The 16,542-nt window shown below is 39.7% G+C and overlaps 1 protein-coding gene across 2 annotated transcripts in view; it reads right to left on the bottom strand.

Moving 5' to 3' along the window:
• Positions 1-2,518: 2,518 nt before the first annotated feature.
• LOC115432845 (Down syndrome cell adhesion molecule-like protein 1 homolog) overlaps positions 2,519-16,542 on the bottom strand; it is a 65,254-nt gene continuing 51,230 nt past the window's right edge. For both annotated transcript variants that reach the window (XM_030153893.1, XM_030153894.1), the window contains exons 19-33: positions 16,393-16,542; positions 14,132-14,271; positions 11,343-11,496; positions 10,385-10,502; positions 10,073-10,236; positions 9,870-9,968; positions 9,376-9,564; positions 8,681-8,968; positions 8,410-8,565; positions 8,250-8,280; positions 7,960-8,078; positions 7,720-7,872; positions 6,293-6,493; positions 5,861-6,172; positions 2,519-5,640 (exon numbers count right to left, since the gene is read on the bottom strand). The exon at positions 16,393-16,542 is cut by the window's right edge and continues 6 nt beyond it. In XM_030153893.1, the coding sequence (XP_030009753.1) occupies positions 5,207-5,640; positions 5,861-6,172; positions 6,293-6,493; positions 7,720-7,872; positions 7,960-8,078; positions 8,250-8,280; positions 8,410-8,565; positions 8,681-8,968; positions 9,376-9,564; positions 9,870-9,968; positions 10,073-10,236; positions 10,385-10,502; positions 11,343-11,496; positions 14,132-14,271; positions 16,393-16,542 (2,708 nt within the window). In that variant the 3' untranslated portion in view covers positions 2,519-5,206. The remainder of the gene's footprint in view (positions 5,641-5,860; positions 6,173-6,292; positions 6,494-7,719; positions 7,873-7,959; positions 8,079-8,249; positions 8,281-8,409; positions 8,566-8,680; positions 8,969-9,375; positions 9,565-9,869; positions 9,969-10,072; positions 10,237-10,384; positions 10,503-11,342; positions 11,497-14,131; positions 14,272-16,392) is intronic.

Below are 16,542 nucleotides of genomic sequence, written 5' to 3'. Positions count from 1 at the left end.
GTGTATGGGATGATGCATAAGTGTCCACTGTGTTGGCTGATATGGAACTAAAACAACAAAACCCATGAATATACAAGAGAACAACTGTAGAATAGCTGTCCACTGTAGTGACCACTATGCATGAAAGGGTTAACCCATAAAGACCCAAACAACCACTGGTGATCAAAATCATCTACCAATATAAAATTTTAAAAATCATGGGGAGGAATGCTTCTAGGACAAAAGAAATAGTTTGTTTGAGGTGTTCTTTGGAAAAAGGGATTCATAAAGTAGATGACAAACAGGAAGAAAACTCCAAGGTACTCTCTTTAAGCATTAAAAGCGCTCTATTCTCATGGTCATAAATAGACCTAAAAAACACTTCAACGCATTTCGGCTTCAAGCCTTCATTAGGAAGTCAAACAAAACACAGGTTTGTATATGACCATGCCATGAGAATAAAGGCATTTTAATGCTTAAAGAGAGTGTCTTGAAGGATTCTTCCTGTTTGCCATCTACTTTCAGTATTTTTGAGCGAAAATCATGTATTTTCCTATATTTAATTTACTGATCATGTAGATGTTCATAAAAGCTCAAATTAAAGTTGAGGGTTACATCAGAAACAGAAAAAAATGAAGAAAAAGTGACTTTTTCAGTAAAAAAATATCAAAAGCAAGTGTGTCCATCCACTGTCATTGATCCAACTCCATGGGTTTTTACTGGTGAATCAATGCTGTAGAAGATGACAGTGTTTCCATGTTCACTACAGAGCCTCTGAACGTCCAAATGGGTCATATCTGATGACCATGAAAAGATGACAAACTGTATTTTACACCAATTATTTACATGCATCAATAGAATTAGTGGATCAACAGTGATTTAAGTTTTTATATCACTAAAGGATTTTGGTCACCAGTAGATGTTTAGGTCTTTATGGGTAAAAAAAATAAAATAAAAAAAAATTAACATGTACATAAGTATTCAGTTTGCTCAATACTTTGTTGACGCACCTTTGGCTGCAGTTCCAGCCTCAAGTCTGTTTGAGTATGATGCTACAAGCTTGGCAAACCTATTTTTGGGTATTTTTCTCTCTTTGCAGAACCTCTCCAGCTCCATCAGGTTGGATGGGGAGCATTGGGTTCAGGTCTGGACTCTGGCTGGACCTCTCAAGGACATTGACAGAGTCGTCCCAAAGCCACTGCTCTGTTATCTTGGCTGTGTGCTGAGGGTCGTTGTCCTGTTCAAAGATGAATCTTTGCCCCAGTCTGAGGTCCAGAGCAGGTTATCTTCAAGGATGTCTCTGTATGTTGCTGCATTCGTCTTTCCTCCACCCTGGCTCGTTTCCCAGTTCCTGCTGTTAAAAACATCCCCACAGCCTGATGCTGCCTCCACCATGTTTCACTGTAGGGACGGTACTGGGACAGTGATGAGCGGTGTGTGGTTTCCTCCAGACATGATGCTTGGCATTCAGACAAAAGAGTTCAATCTTTGTTTTATCAGACTAGAGAATTTCTTTTCTCAAGGTGCCTCGGAGGTTTGTCTTGACTTGGCTTGTGCTCTGACATGCACAGTCAACTACTAGACTTTATATAGACAGGAGTGTCTCTGTCCACCATGTCCAATCAACTGAATTTACCAGAAGTCCAATCCAGTCAAGTTGTGGAAACATCTGAAGCATGATGAGTGGAAACAGGATGCACCTGAGCTCAATTTTAAGTGTCATGGCAAATGCTGCAAATACCTATTTACATGTTTTTATTTTTATTTTTGATAAATTTGCAAAAGTTTTCAAACTTTTTTTTTTTTGCTTTGTCATTATGAGGTGTTGTGTGTAGAATTTTGAGGTAAAAAATGAATTTAATCTATTTTGGAATAAGGCTGTAACACAAGAAAACGTAAAAAAAATAAAATAAAACAAAACACACAGAGTATATATACTTACCTACTTTCTGGATGCAGTGTGCAGTAAATGAGAGGAAAACACCTGACTTTCACAGAAAAATACAAAATGCACAGGTTAATATTATAAGAAATGGTGATTAAGACAGGTTAAACGTAGGGGAAAATTCAGTTAGAAGTTGCCAGAAAAATTGTTCTAGGCCATTATGGATTAAACATGACTTTGTTAGGGCATAAAGATTGGACGATGCCAGGATTCAATCATTTCATGAGAAGAGGTAAAGATATTTTATTCCAACTTCATGGAAAACAGTGTATATTCATATATTGAATGTTACTCAAAATAATCTTTATGTATTTATTGTGCTAAGTATATATTACACTTTTTATTCCATTATATTCTGTTTTCATGTTCTCTGAAATGTAAAGGATAGAGGTCAGTGTTTAGCCCAGTGATACATGTATTGTGTTTGAACCATACTTGTTATAAAGACTTTTTGGAGGTTTTTAAGGTTGTTCTGTATCATGTACATCTCACGACCCAGTCTGTATGTTTATATGTGTTTCCTCTTTAATATAAATATCAGTTTAAAAATTCCAGGAATTGCACAAACAAGCCTTTTGAGAATGACAGAAGCCATGACATATGAAAGATAGCTTTATTGCACAAGGTGTTAGAATGATCTTTTTAGTTTTTGCTTTCTTTTCATAGAAAATGTACCTTTGAACACAAGCAATTGCTATAACAAGCAACTCAAACAAATGTTTGGGATACCCTCAACATTTTTTTTTTTGTTTTGTTTTGTTTTTTTTAAGATTTTTGTTTACATTTTCATACATTTTTTCCTTCAATTTTTCCCTTTAAGCAAGCATGCAATGACTTTTTTGAGGATGAACAAAATACAAAATAAAAATAATAAAAAAGTAAATAGGACAAATGACAACATCAAAAGACCTTTAAAAAAAGAATAAAAAGTCAACAAATTAGTATCAAAAACATAAAGGGAAAGAAAAATGTTTTGCCCATTTCAGAAGTAAAATATTTTATTTTTGATTTTATTTCAATTTTGAAATTGGGGCATTCAACCCTGATGTGTCCCCTGATTTGTTCTGACGAAAATAGCTCTTCATACAAAACTGTGTTTTATGTACAAGACTTAATCTATAAACAACACTGACAAAGGTAGAGATCATGGAGCTAGTATGTTTAGGGTAGTGAAATTTTAATTTAATTGATCTGAACAAGGGGGAAAAGGATGCGAGCCTGAATGCTTCAGGTTAACAGACCGGCTCCAGTCCAGTTTATATACAATAGTGTGTGACCAAAAGAGCTACGAGTCCCTGATTTCACTTGGCTGAACTGGTTTTAGCCACAGGCCACAGACCTCAGTACTGTTTGGCCTCTGGAAAACAAATCTGACAAAATCCCAAACAAATTAATATTAAAAATCAAAGTCAACAAAGAAATACCAATTCCCCTAACCCAAACAAAAAAAACCAAAGAAACAGGCAAATGGATAAATAAATGTAAACCACAAAACACTATCGTGGAGATGCTTCAAAAAAGACATTCCAATAAGTTCTTGTGTTAATGTACATCAGCGCAAAATGGAGGGAGAAAGAAAGTGGGGCATATACAGTACTTCAGACAGGGAAACAACAAAGATATTATCAATTGAATGAACATTATATAATTTAAAACTGAACTCCCTGACATATAACATTTCTTAAATTAAGTATATTATTTAACTTCATTCACATCATGACTGGGATTCCTTCTACTGTCCATTTCTTTGATGAGCAGGGGGTTGGCTGAGTGACACAAAGGCTGATTGAGAAGTTGTTGTCTGTGGTGCGTCTGTGTTTGTGTGCATGGATCAGTCTCTGTCATCCACAGACAGAAGCTTTATAACCATGACATAACTAAAGTCTGTAACCTTTTTGCAGCAGCCATTGTCCAACCCTCCTCCCAATATAAACACTTATTTGGGGATGCTCTGTGACACTGATTTGATTTCTGAATGTTATTGTATCTACCAACCACTCAAGCTCCTGCAAACTATCTCAAGTTAAACAGTTTGTATTCTCATAAATCATATTATAAAAAGCCTTGAGGATTTTGTGTCCTGACTATTTCCACCAAAACACATGCAGCATAGTGGATGCTGCAGATTTGTGGTTTTAAGACAGAAAAACCTCTGCTTATTATAGTGAATAAGATTCAAATCTGTTCAACCAGCCAGTCTGCATTCTCTGGAAACTACTGTGAGCAGTTTATATTAAAGATGGAGCTTAGAGAGGGCTGCTTAGTGTTCACACAGGTGCAAACCCTCTTGTTAGTCAGTTGGTGTACAGTAACATACAGAGCATCCCGTATATATATATTAACTTTTTCTTTCTTTGTCCAACCTTTTTAAAATTTCTCTTAACATGATTGAGCGATTGTCTTGTTCTTAAATTTTGACCTTAACATTAAATTGCTGTACGTGCTACAACAGTATTGTAGTACATACAATTTATACTTTGTCATAATTTCACTTAAATGTCAATAATATACCTACATAGAAATATATATGTAAATTCTTTATAATACCAAATATTCTCTATTTGTAATGTGAGAACTCAAAGCTATTTTATTTGGGTTGTCATGATTTATTACACACTGTTCAGCTGGAGAGAGATGTGTGGAAAGTATTAATGAGATAGAGATTTTATCCTTCCTGAAAGTTAACCTGAATCTTTCTTTTGGAATCGCCATTAAGAGAAAATCTGCCAATATCTATTTGGGACTTTAAGAGACACAAGGAGGGGGAGAGATACAGTAAGAATAGGGAACTTAACTGTAAGTCCTGCAAATTGACAATAATACTCAAAATATGGAGGACAGTGCGTGTATGAGAGACAGGATGGCCACACAGCTTCATACTGGCTATCGTAGTCTTCATCATCAGAATAACAGAGCTCTCAGCTCCTCAATCATAGTCAATGTTTCAAAATGACCACAGAATTGCTTCCTGGTTTTTTGCTGTGCAGCTCCTATGTGAACTGAGCGGAGCTGAGCACCAGCCTGCTGGATCTGTTAGTTGGAGTTAGTAGTTCTTTTATAGAGTCCCAGGTGAACATGAAAAAGTAGGGTTAGCTGGGTCTCTGTCTGGGAGAACACCTTTCCCAAGGAAAATTAGACAGTTAGACAGGACGCTGGGCAGTTCACCATTAGTTGGGTTTAAAGAGAGATGGTTGCATGCCCTTTCTGGCCCAGACTGAAAAGTATCAGATTTGGGCGAGCAGAGGACTGGGACAGCAGTGCAAGTCTGTGCAAAAGACCGGATTACACCAGTGTGTATGACTTTGAGTAGGCCCCCACACTTTGTTTCTGCAGTCTCCCCAGAGCAGAGGAGCTGCTCTCTAGCAGCGAGTCTCTGGAGCCCCCCACTTTGTTACTGTTGGTGGGGTTGCTGCTAGTGCTGGAAGTGGAAGCTGTCGCTGCGGTGTTGGAGCTAGGCATGGTGAGAGTCCTTTGGGGCAAGGTGGCAGTGCCTGAGCTCGCACCCAAGCTGCCCAGTCCAGAGTGGCCCAGCGTCAGGGCCTGCTGCTTGGCAGGGTCTAGAGTCTTGTGTCGTCCCTGGGTGTGATATGCCCGTTGTGTCAGGCTGCGGATTGAGGCTTCCCGCGGTGGCACAGCAGGACACGGGTCATGCAGCTCCCCTTGTTTGCGGAAGAATGGGTCTGTCTTCATATAGAGGGGTAGGTTGCAGAATTCACCTGTGAAAACCAGGGAGAGACTCATATGACCGTACAGGAAAACACTTCAGTGTCATTTAGTGTCATTTCAACAGCAATATGACCAAAATCTATAGGTATAAATAACTCAAATAGGACTAAAGATTCAATATCAATAGGAAACATTGAATACAATTAAAATAAATACAACCTTAAAATGTATGTAATGAAATGTATGTAATGTATAATGAAACAAACGTACTTTTGTTTGCGCGGTGGGGAATGGGCACAGCCACATTTTTCCCGCGGTCATAGTCCTGCGGTTTGGGTGGGGAGGCAGTGAAGCGGCAGATGCCCGGTTCAGACGGCGTGCTGAGGGAAGTCATGCTGTCTGCTGGGTCATTGGTACCAGTGGTCATTTGATCAGAAGAGCTATCTGAGATGAAACACTCTGTAATGGTAAACTTGGCGTGTTGCAGGTGCTCCTCCAGCTTGGCGTGCTCATAAGCTCTCGCCAGCTCCTCATAGGTGGACGACGCACTCTCTGTTGAAACCATGCTGTTGCGACCCTTATCTGAAAAAAAAAAAAAAAAAAATATGATTAACCATGTTGCTTCAAATTCCTGGTGAATAAATGCACAGGTGAAAAATGAAAGGGTCATTGTGTCTGTGGTTGTGGCAGGGATGTCGTTACCTGTGTCTTGAGAGAGGCTGGCACTGTAGCTGTCACTCTCAGTGGCTGTGATACCATGAGAGCCCATCGTCCGCCAATCCGAGGTCAGGGTCCGAGCCGAGGCAGTGGACTGGCTCTGACTTGGTCGACTCAGGGTCCACTGGCTGGAATATCTGTTTCTGGAGCTGTGAGCTGATTTTATGCTTTTCCTGGACACTGGATCTGAGAGAGATCACAATGATCAGAAAAACTAGGAACTCCTTATATTCATTTACCCCTATGGTTATGTAGTGATCAGGGTTACTGTATTAAACAAAAACTAAGACTATAACCAAAACTAGCAGTGAAAAAACTATTTTGTTTACTGAAATAAGAAAAATAAGTTTCCGAAACATGAATATAAGAGAAAATATTCAGAATTATAAAAGCTATTGCTAAAGCTCAAACACAAACTAAAACAAAACAGAATTCTAGCTAAAATCAGTTTGGTTTTCTGCTGTTATACCAGTTTGGTTTATGGTGAACAAGAGTAAAGTCATTTTGCACATTTGATAAGCAATGATTTTGTGAACCATACTGTTTGCTTTCATGAAACCTTTACCAGCTTCGATAAATCAATACTCTAACTAAATCAGTGCCTTTCTTATGATGAAGGATGAAGATTGTTTGAGTTGTTTACATTTATTTCCTTAAACAATACGTTAAAAATGGTACAGGTGCCTGTTTAAATAATATATAAGCTTTTCAGAGTTTGAGGGATACTTTTACATAAATAAAGAAAAATACAAATTAAGTCTCTGTCAACGAGGGTATCCTGTGTGATGTTAGATGCTTCATTAGATTTGACATGCTGCTCCCTTTAAGCACTATGTTTGCTTTTAAAGATTTGTTGTTTGTCATATTTAAGTGGCACCAGACAAGGTAGTGAAATCTGAAAAACTAAAACGAAATAAAAGCCAAATTAAAGCTTGTCGTTTCCTAAAAAATTAGACATAGGGACCTATAAAACTAAACTAACTTTAACCCTAATCTTATCTGTACTGTCTGACTTTTTGCAGTTCCATTCTGTTGTATATATGCACATAGTCTGTACAGTTTTTATTACTATTTTTATTTTATTGTTTGTTTTCTTGCACTATCTTGTTGTTTGCACTATCTTAATGCATGCACACTTTTTCTTGCACTTTATTCTGTTGCTGTCTTGACTATTGAATTTCCCCAATGTGGGATCACTAAAGTCTAATCTAATCTAATCTAATCTAAAAAAACAACACCAAGTCTAAATAAAAATAAAACCTAGAGAAAAAACTGTGTTAACTGTCTTATGTGGTGATTGAATGCCTGATGTGATAACAACTCAAAACAGTGAGATAAAAGCCTTTAACTTGATGTCCTTGTTCACATCATAGAATGTTACTGTCACTGTGACATTTACAACCCAAACTCACTTGTTCCTGGGCGGATATCTGACATGTCAATCAATGGCCCTGAGTTTTGGATGAGGGCTTGGTGGTGCAGAGAAACGCCTGTGCAGAAGTTCTGTGGATTTACTGACTGGCTGAACTCGGTGTCTGTCACCGGCACAGCTGCCTTGTCTTCTCCTGTCACAAGCAGAAAGAAGCACATAAAACAGCTGCACAAAATGTTTCTAATAAATGAAATAAGTCCACTGATATTCTGGAACATACCAATCTGTTTGATACCCTCTTTGTCTTCAATGAGCAGCTGAACGCGGGGGATGTCGATGTGGAGCCTTGGCCCTTGAGGAGGGCCCTTGACAGGAGTGTCTATGCTCCGATTGTTCTTACTACACAAACAAATACCACAGACATACTTCAGTCAGAATAGGTTATATTATGAGGATGTCCAGTGATTTCTGATGACCTATAGGGAATACTTCAGCTATAACTATTTTAATATGCTCATCCTTTTTACTTCTTCTACACAGGAGACAGAAAAACTAAAGGCTGGGTCTTACCTGATAAGCATCTCAGCGAGGCTCTTAGCATCTATAAGAACAAAGCATCTTAATTAGATTATGGCTGACTGTGAAGATAATCATTTCAACTTGTCAACTGTTTATATTAATCCATTAGACACAATAATACTGGTGTCTCTGATCTTTCCCATTGTCTCACCTCTCAGTCGTTTCAGTCTTTTCTCTTTGCGTTTTTTGCGGATAATGAAAAGCAACGCAACGCCAAGTGTAACAAGGATGACAGGAGAGCCAATGGAGAAGAGTTTTTTCACATCATCCCCTTCTCCACGAGCTGATTTAATAGGAGGGATTGTACCTGATAGAAGCAGCAAAAGAAAACAATCAGTATGAATATAGATGAGTGACAGAAACAAGCTGAAACTGAAAAATAGTACAACAGAACCCACAGGTGTCACCACGTATGAACTTACTGCCATCATAGTCGGTAGTGGCAAACTGGGAGCTCTGGTTGCCACACCCAGCGCTGTTGCAGGCCTTCATTTTAAGCTCGTACCAGGTGGCTTCACGCAGCTCACTGAGGAAAAGCTGTGTGGTTGAATTGGCTTTAAGGCTTTGCCAGGCCCAGGTACCTTTGGGCCTAAAATCCAGCATCAGGTCAGTGATGGGGCAGCCACCGCTCGTCCATCCCTGTAGATTGAGGCCTGCATGAGTGGAGTTGATGTGGGTGAGCAGAGGCTGGTCCTTGTTAAACACTGGCTCTGTAGAGAAAAGGGAAAGTAAATAGGAGGTTAATGAGGGCTTCTTAATACAAATAAGACATGTACATTTCATTTTGCTAATTTTTGTGCCTGTAACTTAAAAGAGAAAAAGTAGGCATCATTTTTTCAACATTATTTTAAGGATGCATGAATGCAAGACCTAAATCACTGAGGATTTTTACTGTTACCCAGTGTATAACATTAAGTGGTCATTGGAAGGATCTACGACTCATTTGCTAAAATTAGATACTTTAGATGAGTTCAACTCAGACAATAAAACTCAACTAAATGCATTTTAGATTCCAATTAAATCTAAAATAAAACAGATTTGTAATGGTCTCTTTCTTGTTTGTTTTCTGCTCTGTTTATGTCTACAACCCTCCTACTACCATTCTTTTACCTCTTACCTCTTCCATGGGTTTTAGCCTCAATGATCTCGCTGATGCGCCCTGAGCCCACGCTGTTCTTGGCAGCCAACTTGACCTTGTACCAGGTTCCACAGCGCAGGTTGTCTAACCTGAATGAACGCTCACTGGAGCTGATGAACACATCCCTCCACTCCTCAGTGTTGTCCACTGAATACTGCAGCACAAATCCTAGATAATCACAACTTAATGTCAAACAGCAGTACTTTAAATATCAACTGCGCAAGGGTCCTCATTGAATGCTACTACGTCTACTGAACACCAGGGGGCAAAATTTAGCTACAATTACATTAATTTTGCCCACTTTTTTTTTTTTTTTATTCAGAAAAGCTCACAGTTACACTGTTATGTGCAGAATTAATGCAACTGACAGCATGAGGAGGAAGAAAGCCTGTTACAATACCAAGCAAAGAGCTGGCAATTTGTTTTTATGAGGTTGTTCTCTGTTCACAGAGTTCATGAAGACTGCTGCACACCTCTGATAGAACTTCCTCCATTGTCTCCAGGGATCCAGGCCAGGGTGATGGAGGAGGTGGAGGTGGTGGATACAGTCAAACGTGGCTGATCAGGAGGAACTGGACATTCAGAGACACACAAACAAGGAGATTTAGCACTTCAGCAAAGCACACTTGTGCTTTATGTTCGACTTCATCACATTCAGGTTCTATTTCATCCTCACCTTGTACCACAAGATTGACTATGATGGTGTCGAAGCCCAATGTGTTTGTTGCTGTGCAGGTGTAATACCCAGAATCCTCCGCTTTGACTGAACGCAGCACCAGTGTGCCATTGGATAAGATCTGTCTCTGACTATCAGCTGTCACTGGGATGGCGGAATTATCACTGACAAAGTAAAGACAGGTTACAGAGGTTAACAGTCTCATTATAGAGAAACCTGATGTATATTTTTTTGTCTTTACAATCATAAACACAAGCACTGTCTGAGGAAACACTGATTCTGACACAAAAGCAGTATATGATGAGCGCTGACCTGTCTTTGGTCCATTTTATTGTGGGTGCAGGTTCTCCCACTGAGCTGCAGGGAAGACGCACCTCCTTCATCCAAGGTGTGGTCACTGTGCCCCCGAAGGACAGGATCTTGGCTGGGACTGCACACAAACAAGAAAAATAATCCAATTTAATGTCCAAAACATACTCTGACACATAGATCATTACAGTAGAGCTCATGTTGGATATATCACACTTTAAGCGAGGCATAATATGATTTCTTTTATGTAATGTTATGCATTACATTTAGCAGCATAGTTTACTTTTTATACTATCAAAATAGTGGGTTGTTTGTTGTGATAAACATCACCACACAACCTTTTGTCTAACCAAAGACAAAGAATACATAATTACCTAAATCAGTACAAAAATGACATTACAGTATTGCAAACATAATACAGCAATACTTAAGTGTAGTAATATTTTCATACTCCCCTTGAAAATAATTTACACCAGGGCAAAACAAAAAACAGCTTAATTTCTGACTTCCTGTCTTGGCTGTTTGCTGTTGAGCAGCCTAGATTGAGGAGAGGCCTTTATATGCTGCTATGGGAATAAAAAGCTATTGAAGAGTATTTTAGCATAGCCCCTCCTCTGACCTCCTAGTTTCAGTCTATCTTTACCCCATAGAGCCTCCCTCTATTGATTCTTGACTGCTATTCTTCTCCCCAAGGATCAGTTTACTGGATAGGCCCTGTTCATCACCACATAATTAACAACAGCGTTTCTTGCAACATAGCCGGCACTCAATCAATACCACGGCTGTCAATCAATAAGAGAGAGAGCCGGCAGAAAGAGAAGGAGAGTGAGTGATGAAAGTGATGTCTGTACAGGAGATCATGTCACTGTTTTACAGTCATCTGTGGAGCGCTCCCACTCATAACCTTTATAGAAATCCCTTTACCCTTCTCCTCTACTACAAGCTCGCCTGGAGGACCCACCTTTCCCAGCAGGTTCCACTGTGACCTTTGAGCTGATGTTGCCGCGGCCGGCAGTTGTCACGGCTGCAGCCCAGATGTGGTATTGTTTGCCACGGGTAAGGTGCGTGATACGGTAGAAGAGCATCTCTGGATTGGCCTCGTACTCACTGGGTGCCTACGACAGAGGGCACGAAATATCATGTTAGCAAATCACAATCCCACAGCGACTCCACAGGCTTAGGGTCAAGTCCTCTTTTAGAAACTGTAATAAATTAAGGAAATGCATCAGTGTAATGGAGTTAAATGTGTTTTTAACCAAGGCCCAGTGAAAAAGTGTGCTGACAGGTGGGACAAAATTAAAATAGAAATAAAGTAAATGGAAAGAGTACAAACAGGTTGTATTTTTTGCATGTTTCTTTTTCACTTCATACTCTGCATATATTCCAAATCTTTTTTTGGTTTTTAATAACTAGGGATGTGCACACATCATCAGTTCGACAATTAGTGAAATGGGAAGCATAGTTAACTTCTTTTTTAATCAGAGTTGGCTAATTCTTTTTGGGGAGTGGTGGTGGGAGAAGATGTATGTTTCATTTCTAAGAGATAGAGACATGGAACAAATATTTATAGGACTGTTTCTGCATATGATAAGTAAAACTGTAGAAGTATTTAAAGTGTTTTTAAAAAAATAAGTGATATACATGTGGTTCACCCAAACCCTTCATTTTTTTTCATCATTGTTTTGGTCCAGGCAGAGGGCACGTGGAAATGACTACGTCAAGATTAACTGACTTCAACTGGCTTTGTGAATACTTTAAAGCAGTGTATGACTTTCATCACAATTTTTCTTTTTTGCAAATTTGTAAACCCGAGTGATAGCCTAATTATCACTAATCCATTAGTCTTTCAGTGCTTACGCACCTGAATCAAGATGATTCCATCACAAACACAGTCTGCTTGTTTACATAACAAACTGAAACGTCACTTGGGAAATTTTGGAAATTTTTGTCACAAAGTCCACTGTGGGTTTCTCACAGATTCAGTAAGAAAATGAGCCAGACCACTACAACATAAAATTACACAGTCCACCAGGGTTGTTTTAAAGAAAGAGTATAGTTGGTGGATGGAGGTAAAGGTGACATTTGGGTTCAGCACTCATGAAGAGACAGTGTGGAATTCCCATTCCCACAATACACTTCACGACAAAATTTCTGAAAAGGCCCAAGTGACATTTCAGTTTCTTATGTAAACAGTGGACTGTGTTTATGATGGAGTCACCTTCGAAGTTGTTCACCGTGAGGGAAGTGATTCAGGTGCGTAAATATGGAAAGACTAATGGATTAGTGATAATTAGGATATCACTCAGGTTTTACAAATTTGAAAAAAAATTGGGATGAAAGTCATACCCTGCTTTAAAAACTAATGATAATGTCCATCTCTGATAATAATGTATTAATAATGTAATTTTAAACACTGACCTACAGAAAATGTGAAAAGGAATTTCTTCTTTCTTATCTGACCCTAAAATGTTAATTAATATTGATCTATGGATTTAAAACTTAAAACAGCATGAATGACTGCTGAGTTTTAATCTTAACAAAAAGAATAAATAGAATAAAACCGTCCTACTTTTCCTACTCAACAGTTAAATACAAAAAACATGAATCCACAAAATATATCAAATTATTCCAGCGTTCACAGGGTGATTTATTTGCCAGATTACTCAATAAAATACAAGTTGAATCTGCAGTGCTAGAATAAATGATATGTAGATGTTTCCTGCACCTGCGGGCACAAACATATACAAAAACACAGATTTCTCTCAAGTCAATCCCTGTTTCTATTGCTCTAATCTGATCATCTCTCAGTGTTCATCTTCAGTTCGTTCACCATTTGCTTTTCCCTCTTTCCCTCTCTGTCTAGCTCAGTGAAGAGGAGCGGATGGAGGGACAGAGGGAAGGAGGAGGGTGGATGTGTGTGTGGAGGGGGTGCGTTCGAACATTCCTCCAGCGTAGCGGCGGTGTTGTGGTGATCCAGGGAGTGATACAGGGAGATAATGAAAAGACGAACAAAAGCACTCTCATCTCGATGTGACTGATACCCTCCTCTGCTCCTCCCTTCTTCCCTGCCTGTCTCTCACTCTCTCCTTCTTTTCCTCTCCCCCTCTCTTTCTTTCTCTCTCATTTCCCCTCGGTCTCTCCCTTCCTACCTCTAATGGTGTGTCTCTTTCTCTCTCTCAACCTCCTTTTCCCCTCCCTCCCTCTCTCCTCCATGCCCGTGCTCATTTACATGGCACTCATGCACAGAGAGGGAGGAGTATTTGTGAAAAATAAGAAAGTGAGATCTAGCTTGATATCAGATTTCACTGTGCGCTACTGTTTGTGTGCACATGTTCTAACCTCCACTGAAATAAAACTGCACATACATGTATAAATAGAAAGCGTTGAAATGTGATGCCTGTGTGTGTGTGTGTGTGTGTGTGTGTGTGAGCTTCTGATGCGGCAGTGTGCATGTGTGAGCTTGTTCTCTGCTTCATTTGCATATCTACGTCTCATCACGTTGCCAAGACAACCTCATCTGTTCATCTGGGAGGGCAGGAAATAAAGTGGTGGTGCAAACACAGTGAAAGAGAGACGCACACAGACACACACACACACACACACACACACACATAACAGGTTTAATGAATAATACTGGTTACAAATTCATTATTTCAATTGCTGCATTTTGTGAGGTTTAAGAATTCCTTTCCACTCCTCAATTTGTTCTAACCGCTCGGAAGGCACGCCCACAGAGGAAGAAGGACTTACCGGCTGTCCAGAACCTGGACTGGAACAGTAGATGGTGTATTTGCGGATAACACCATTTGGTTTATGAGGAGGTAACCAGGAAACGACCACACTATTAGGAGAGGAAGGAACTGCCTTGATGCCAGCTGGTGGACCAGGAACTACAGAAAAAAAATATACACATCAGCAAGGCAGACATTAGTATATACATACATGTTTTTATGCGTGTGTATGCGCATGCTGGGTGTTGGATGCCTATTAAAGTGAGCAGACTTGTTTGCAGATTGCCAGTCTTATCCTGCTCTAAGCCGCTCTGGGAGGACTTGGAGGAACTCCCTTTCGGTGGACGGTGGTGACATATGTTCATTCAGACTCTGGTCAGCAGTTCTGACTTTGTGACACCCAGTATTCTCTTAACTCTCAAACCCACAAACAGATTAGACACTAGTGTCTGATCCGCTGCTTGCCTCTTCAGCCTGACACTGGACACCACTTAATACCCTGATTAGACTGAATCAAACTAAAGCTACAACATAGGGTTAAATGGATAATGTACTTTTTTGAAAAACAAAATATGTGGGTAAATGGATTCTGTGCAGAGTTATTAAATTTTACAAGAACTAAGACTAAAACTCAAAAAATGCAAACTAAAATAAAAATAAAAATCTCAAAAACTTAAACTGAATAGAAACTAGAATGAACAATACAACTAAACTGAAATAAACTGCAGGTAAAATCTGTTATCAGTTATTATTTTGACCCCTTACTTACAGCGTCCTGCAGACAGTAGAGCACTATTAATGGTTCACACTATAAAATAACTATAATGTGGTATTGAAAACAAAGAAGTGATTTGCTTCATAACACGCAAAAAAACCAAAGCTAACTAAATAAAAACTAAAGTAGTCAGTTCCTCAAAATAAAACTAAAAGTCATGAAAATTAAACTGAGCAATAGAAATACAAGTCATGAAAATTTGAAGACTGTAATAACTCTAATTCAGTGAAAGGTGAACAATGATGCTTTTGTCACATGGGCCTTACAGTGTGGGGTTCACAGTGTCAGGCCTATTCAATCCCCTCCATAAATATGACTTGCACTTGACAGTGGGCCTCATCTGGGGTCTACAGAAAGCAGCTACAGCCGTCTAAGACATGGTTCTCTAGATCTATCCCACAATTCCTCTTTTTCTTCTTTGTGAGGCCCCCTCATCTGGTGGTTCAGCCAGTTCATCCCCTTGGACTCTCTCACGCTGCACTTTTACACGAATGGGGATAAAGCATCTCAAAAAAGGATAGATGTAGGGAAGGGGTTGAAGACAGGGAGGTGTGGATGAAAGAATGGTGAGAATGATAGGTGCAGCTCCTGGGGGAGTGATGATGATGATGATGGTGGTGGTGGTGGTGGGGAGGGGCAGAGACGGCAGCCATCATTATCATAACTGGACCTCCATGTCAAAGTAGGAGTGGCAGTGGGAGGGGGGAGAGTTAAGTCCCATCTGGTGCCCAAAAGCTGCCCAGACAGAAACACAGACTGCTGCACAGAAAACATGGTGAGGTACAATGGTGCTGAGTGAACAGCCCCACCTACATGAATGCATCACTATTTTCTATACCAATTACAAGAATAAATGTACTCATAAAGGACTTATGCACTCCACTAAATAACAAAACATAATAAGCACTAATGGAATTTTTGAAAATAATTGTTAAACACATTTTTTTTAAAAACTTTTCATAGATTTATACACTTTCTCATCCCTGTGCCGACACCTCTCTTATCTTTCCATCTTTAACCCTTAGGCCCCTCCTCCCCATACTCCATAAAGAGACATGGATCCTGCTGTAATCCCGCCTCCAATGGTGTAAGCACAAAATTAATTCTCTCTAATCCAAAAGGAGTTAATCCCCTTGCCTATGGCAAGAGATCTGGTAGAAAGGATGCAGTCCGGCTGATGGCTGACTTCGGGATGCTATATGCTGCGAGAGAACACCCCCTCCACTCCCTGAGTGTCTCCCGCCAGCCCTCCCTCAGCCCTGAGCCGTGGACCCAAAGCCTCTTAATTCTCATTAGTAGTGCTAATGGAGCTTCCAAGCATAAATGAGCTTTTGTCATGGGTTTGATACAGCCCAGGCACTGTTTTTTTATGTAAGCCCCCTCACATTTCCCTCCCCTGTTCAGCCTCACCCATCACTCTGTGCAAACATAGTTTGTTTTCCTTCAATATGAAAAGCAGACTTTTTTTTCATTTGTTATATGGTTTTAATTGTGGATTTACTTACGATCTTCACGAGTTTGGATATATAGGACGTTGCTGCGAACTCCATCTCCAGCCTGTGTGTAGGCCAACACCTGAACGCTGTAGTTTGTGAACTTCTCCAGGCCTCGCAGTTCCACCTGCTCACGAGTGGTGGTGATATTCTGCATCTCTC

This window comes from Sphaeramia orbicularis, chromosome 14 (assembly GCF_902148855.1).
Source record: "Sphaeramia orbicularis chromosome 14, fSphaOr1.1, whole genome shotgun sequence".
Lineage (NCBI taxonomy): Eukaryota > Metazoa > Chordata > Actinopteri > Kurtiformes > Apogonidae > Sphaeramia > Sphaeramia orbicularis.
This window is presented reverse-complemented; position numbering and strand designations above follow the sequence as displayed.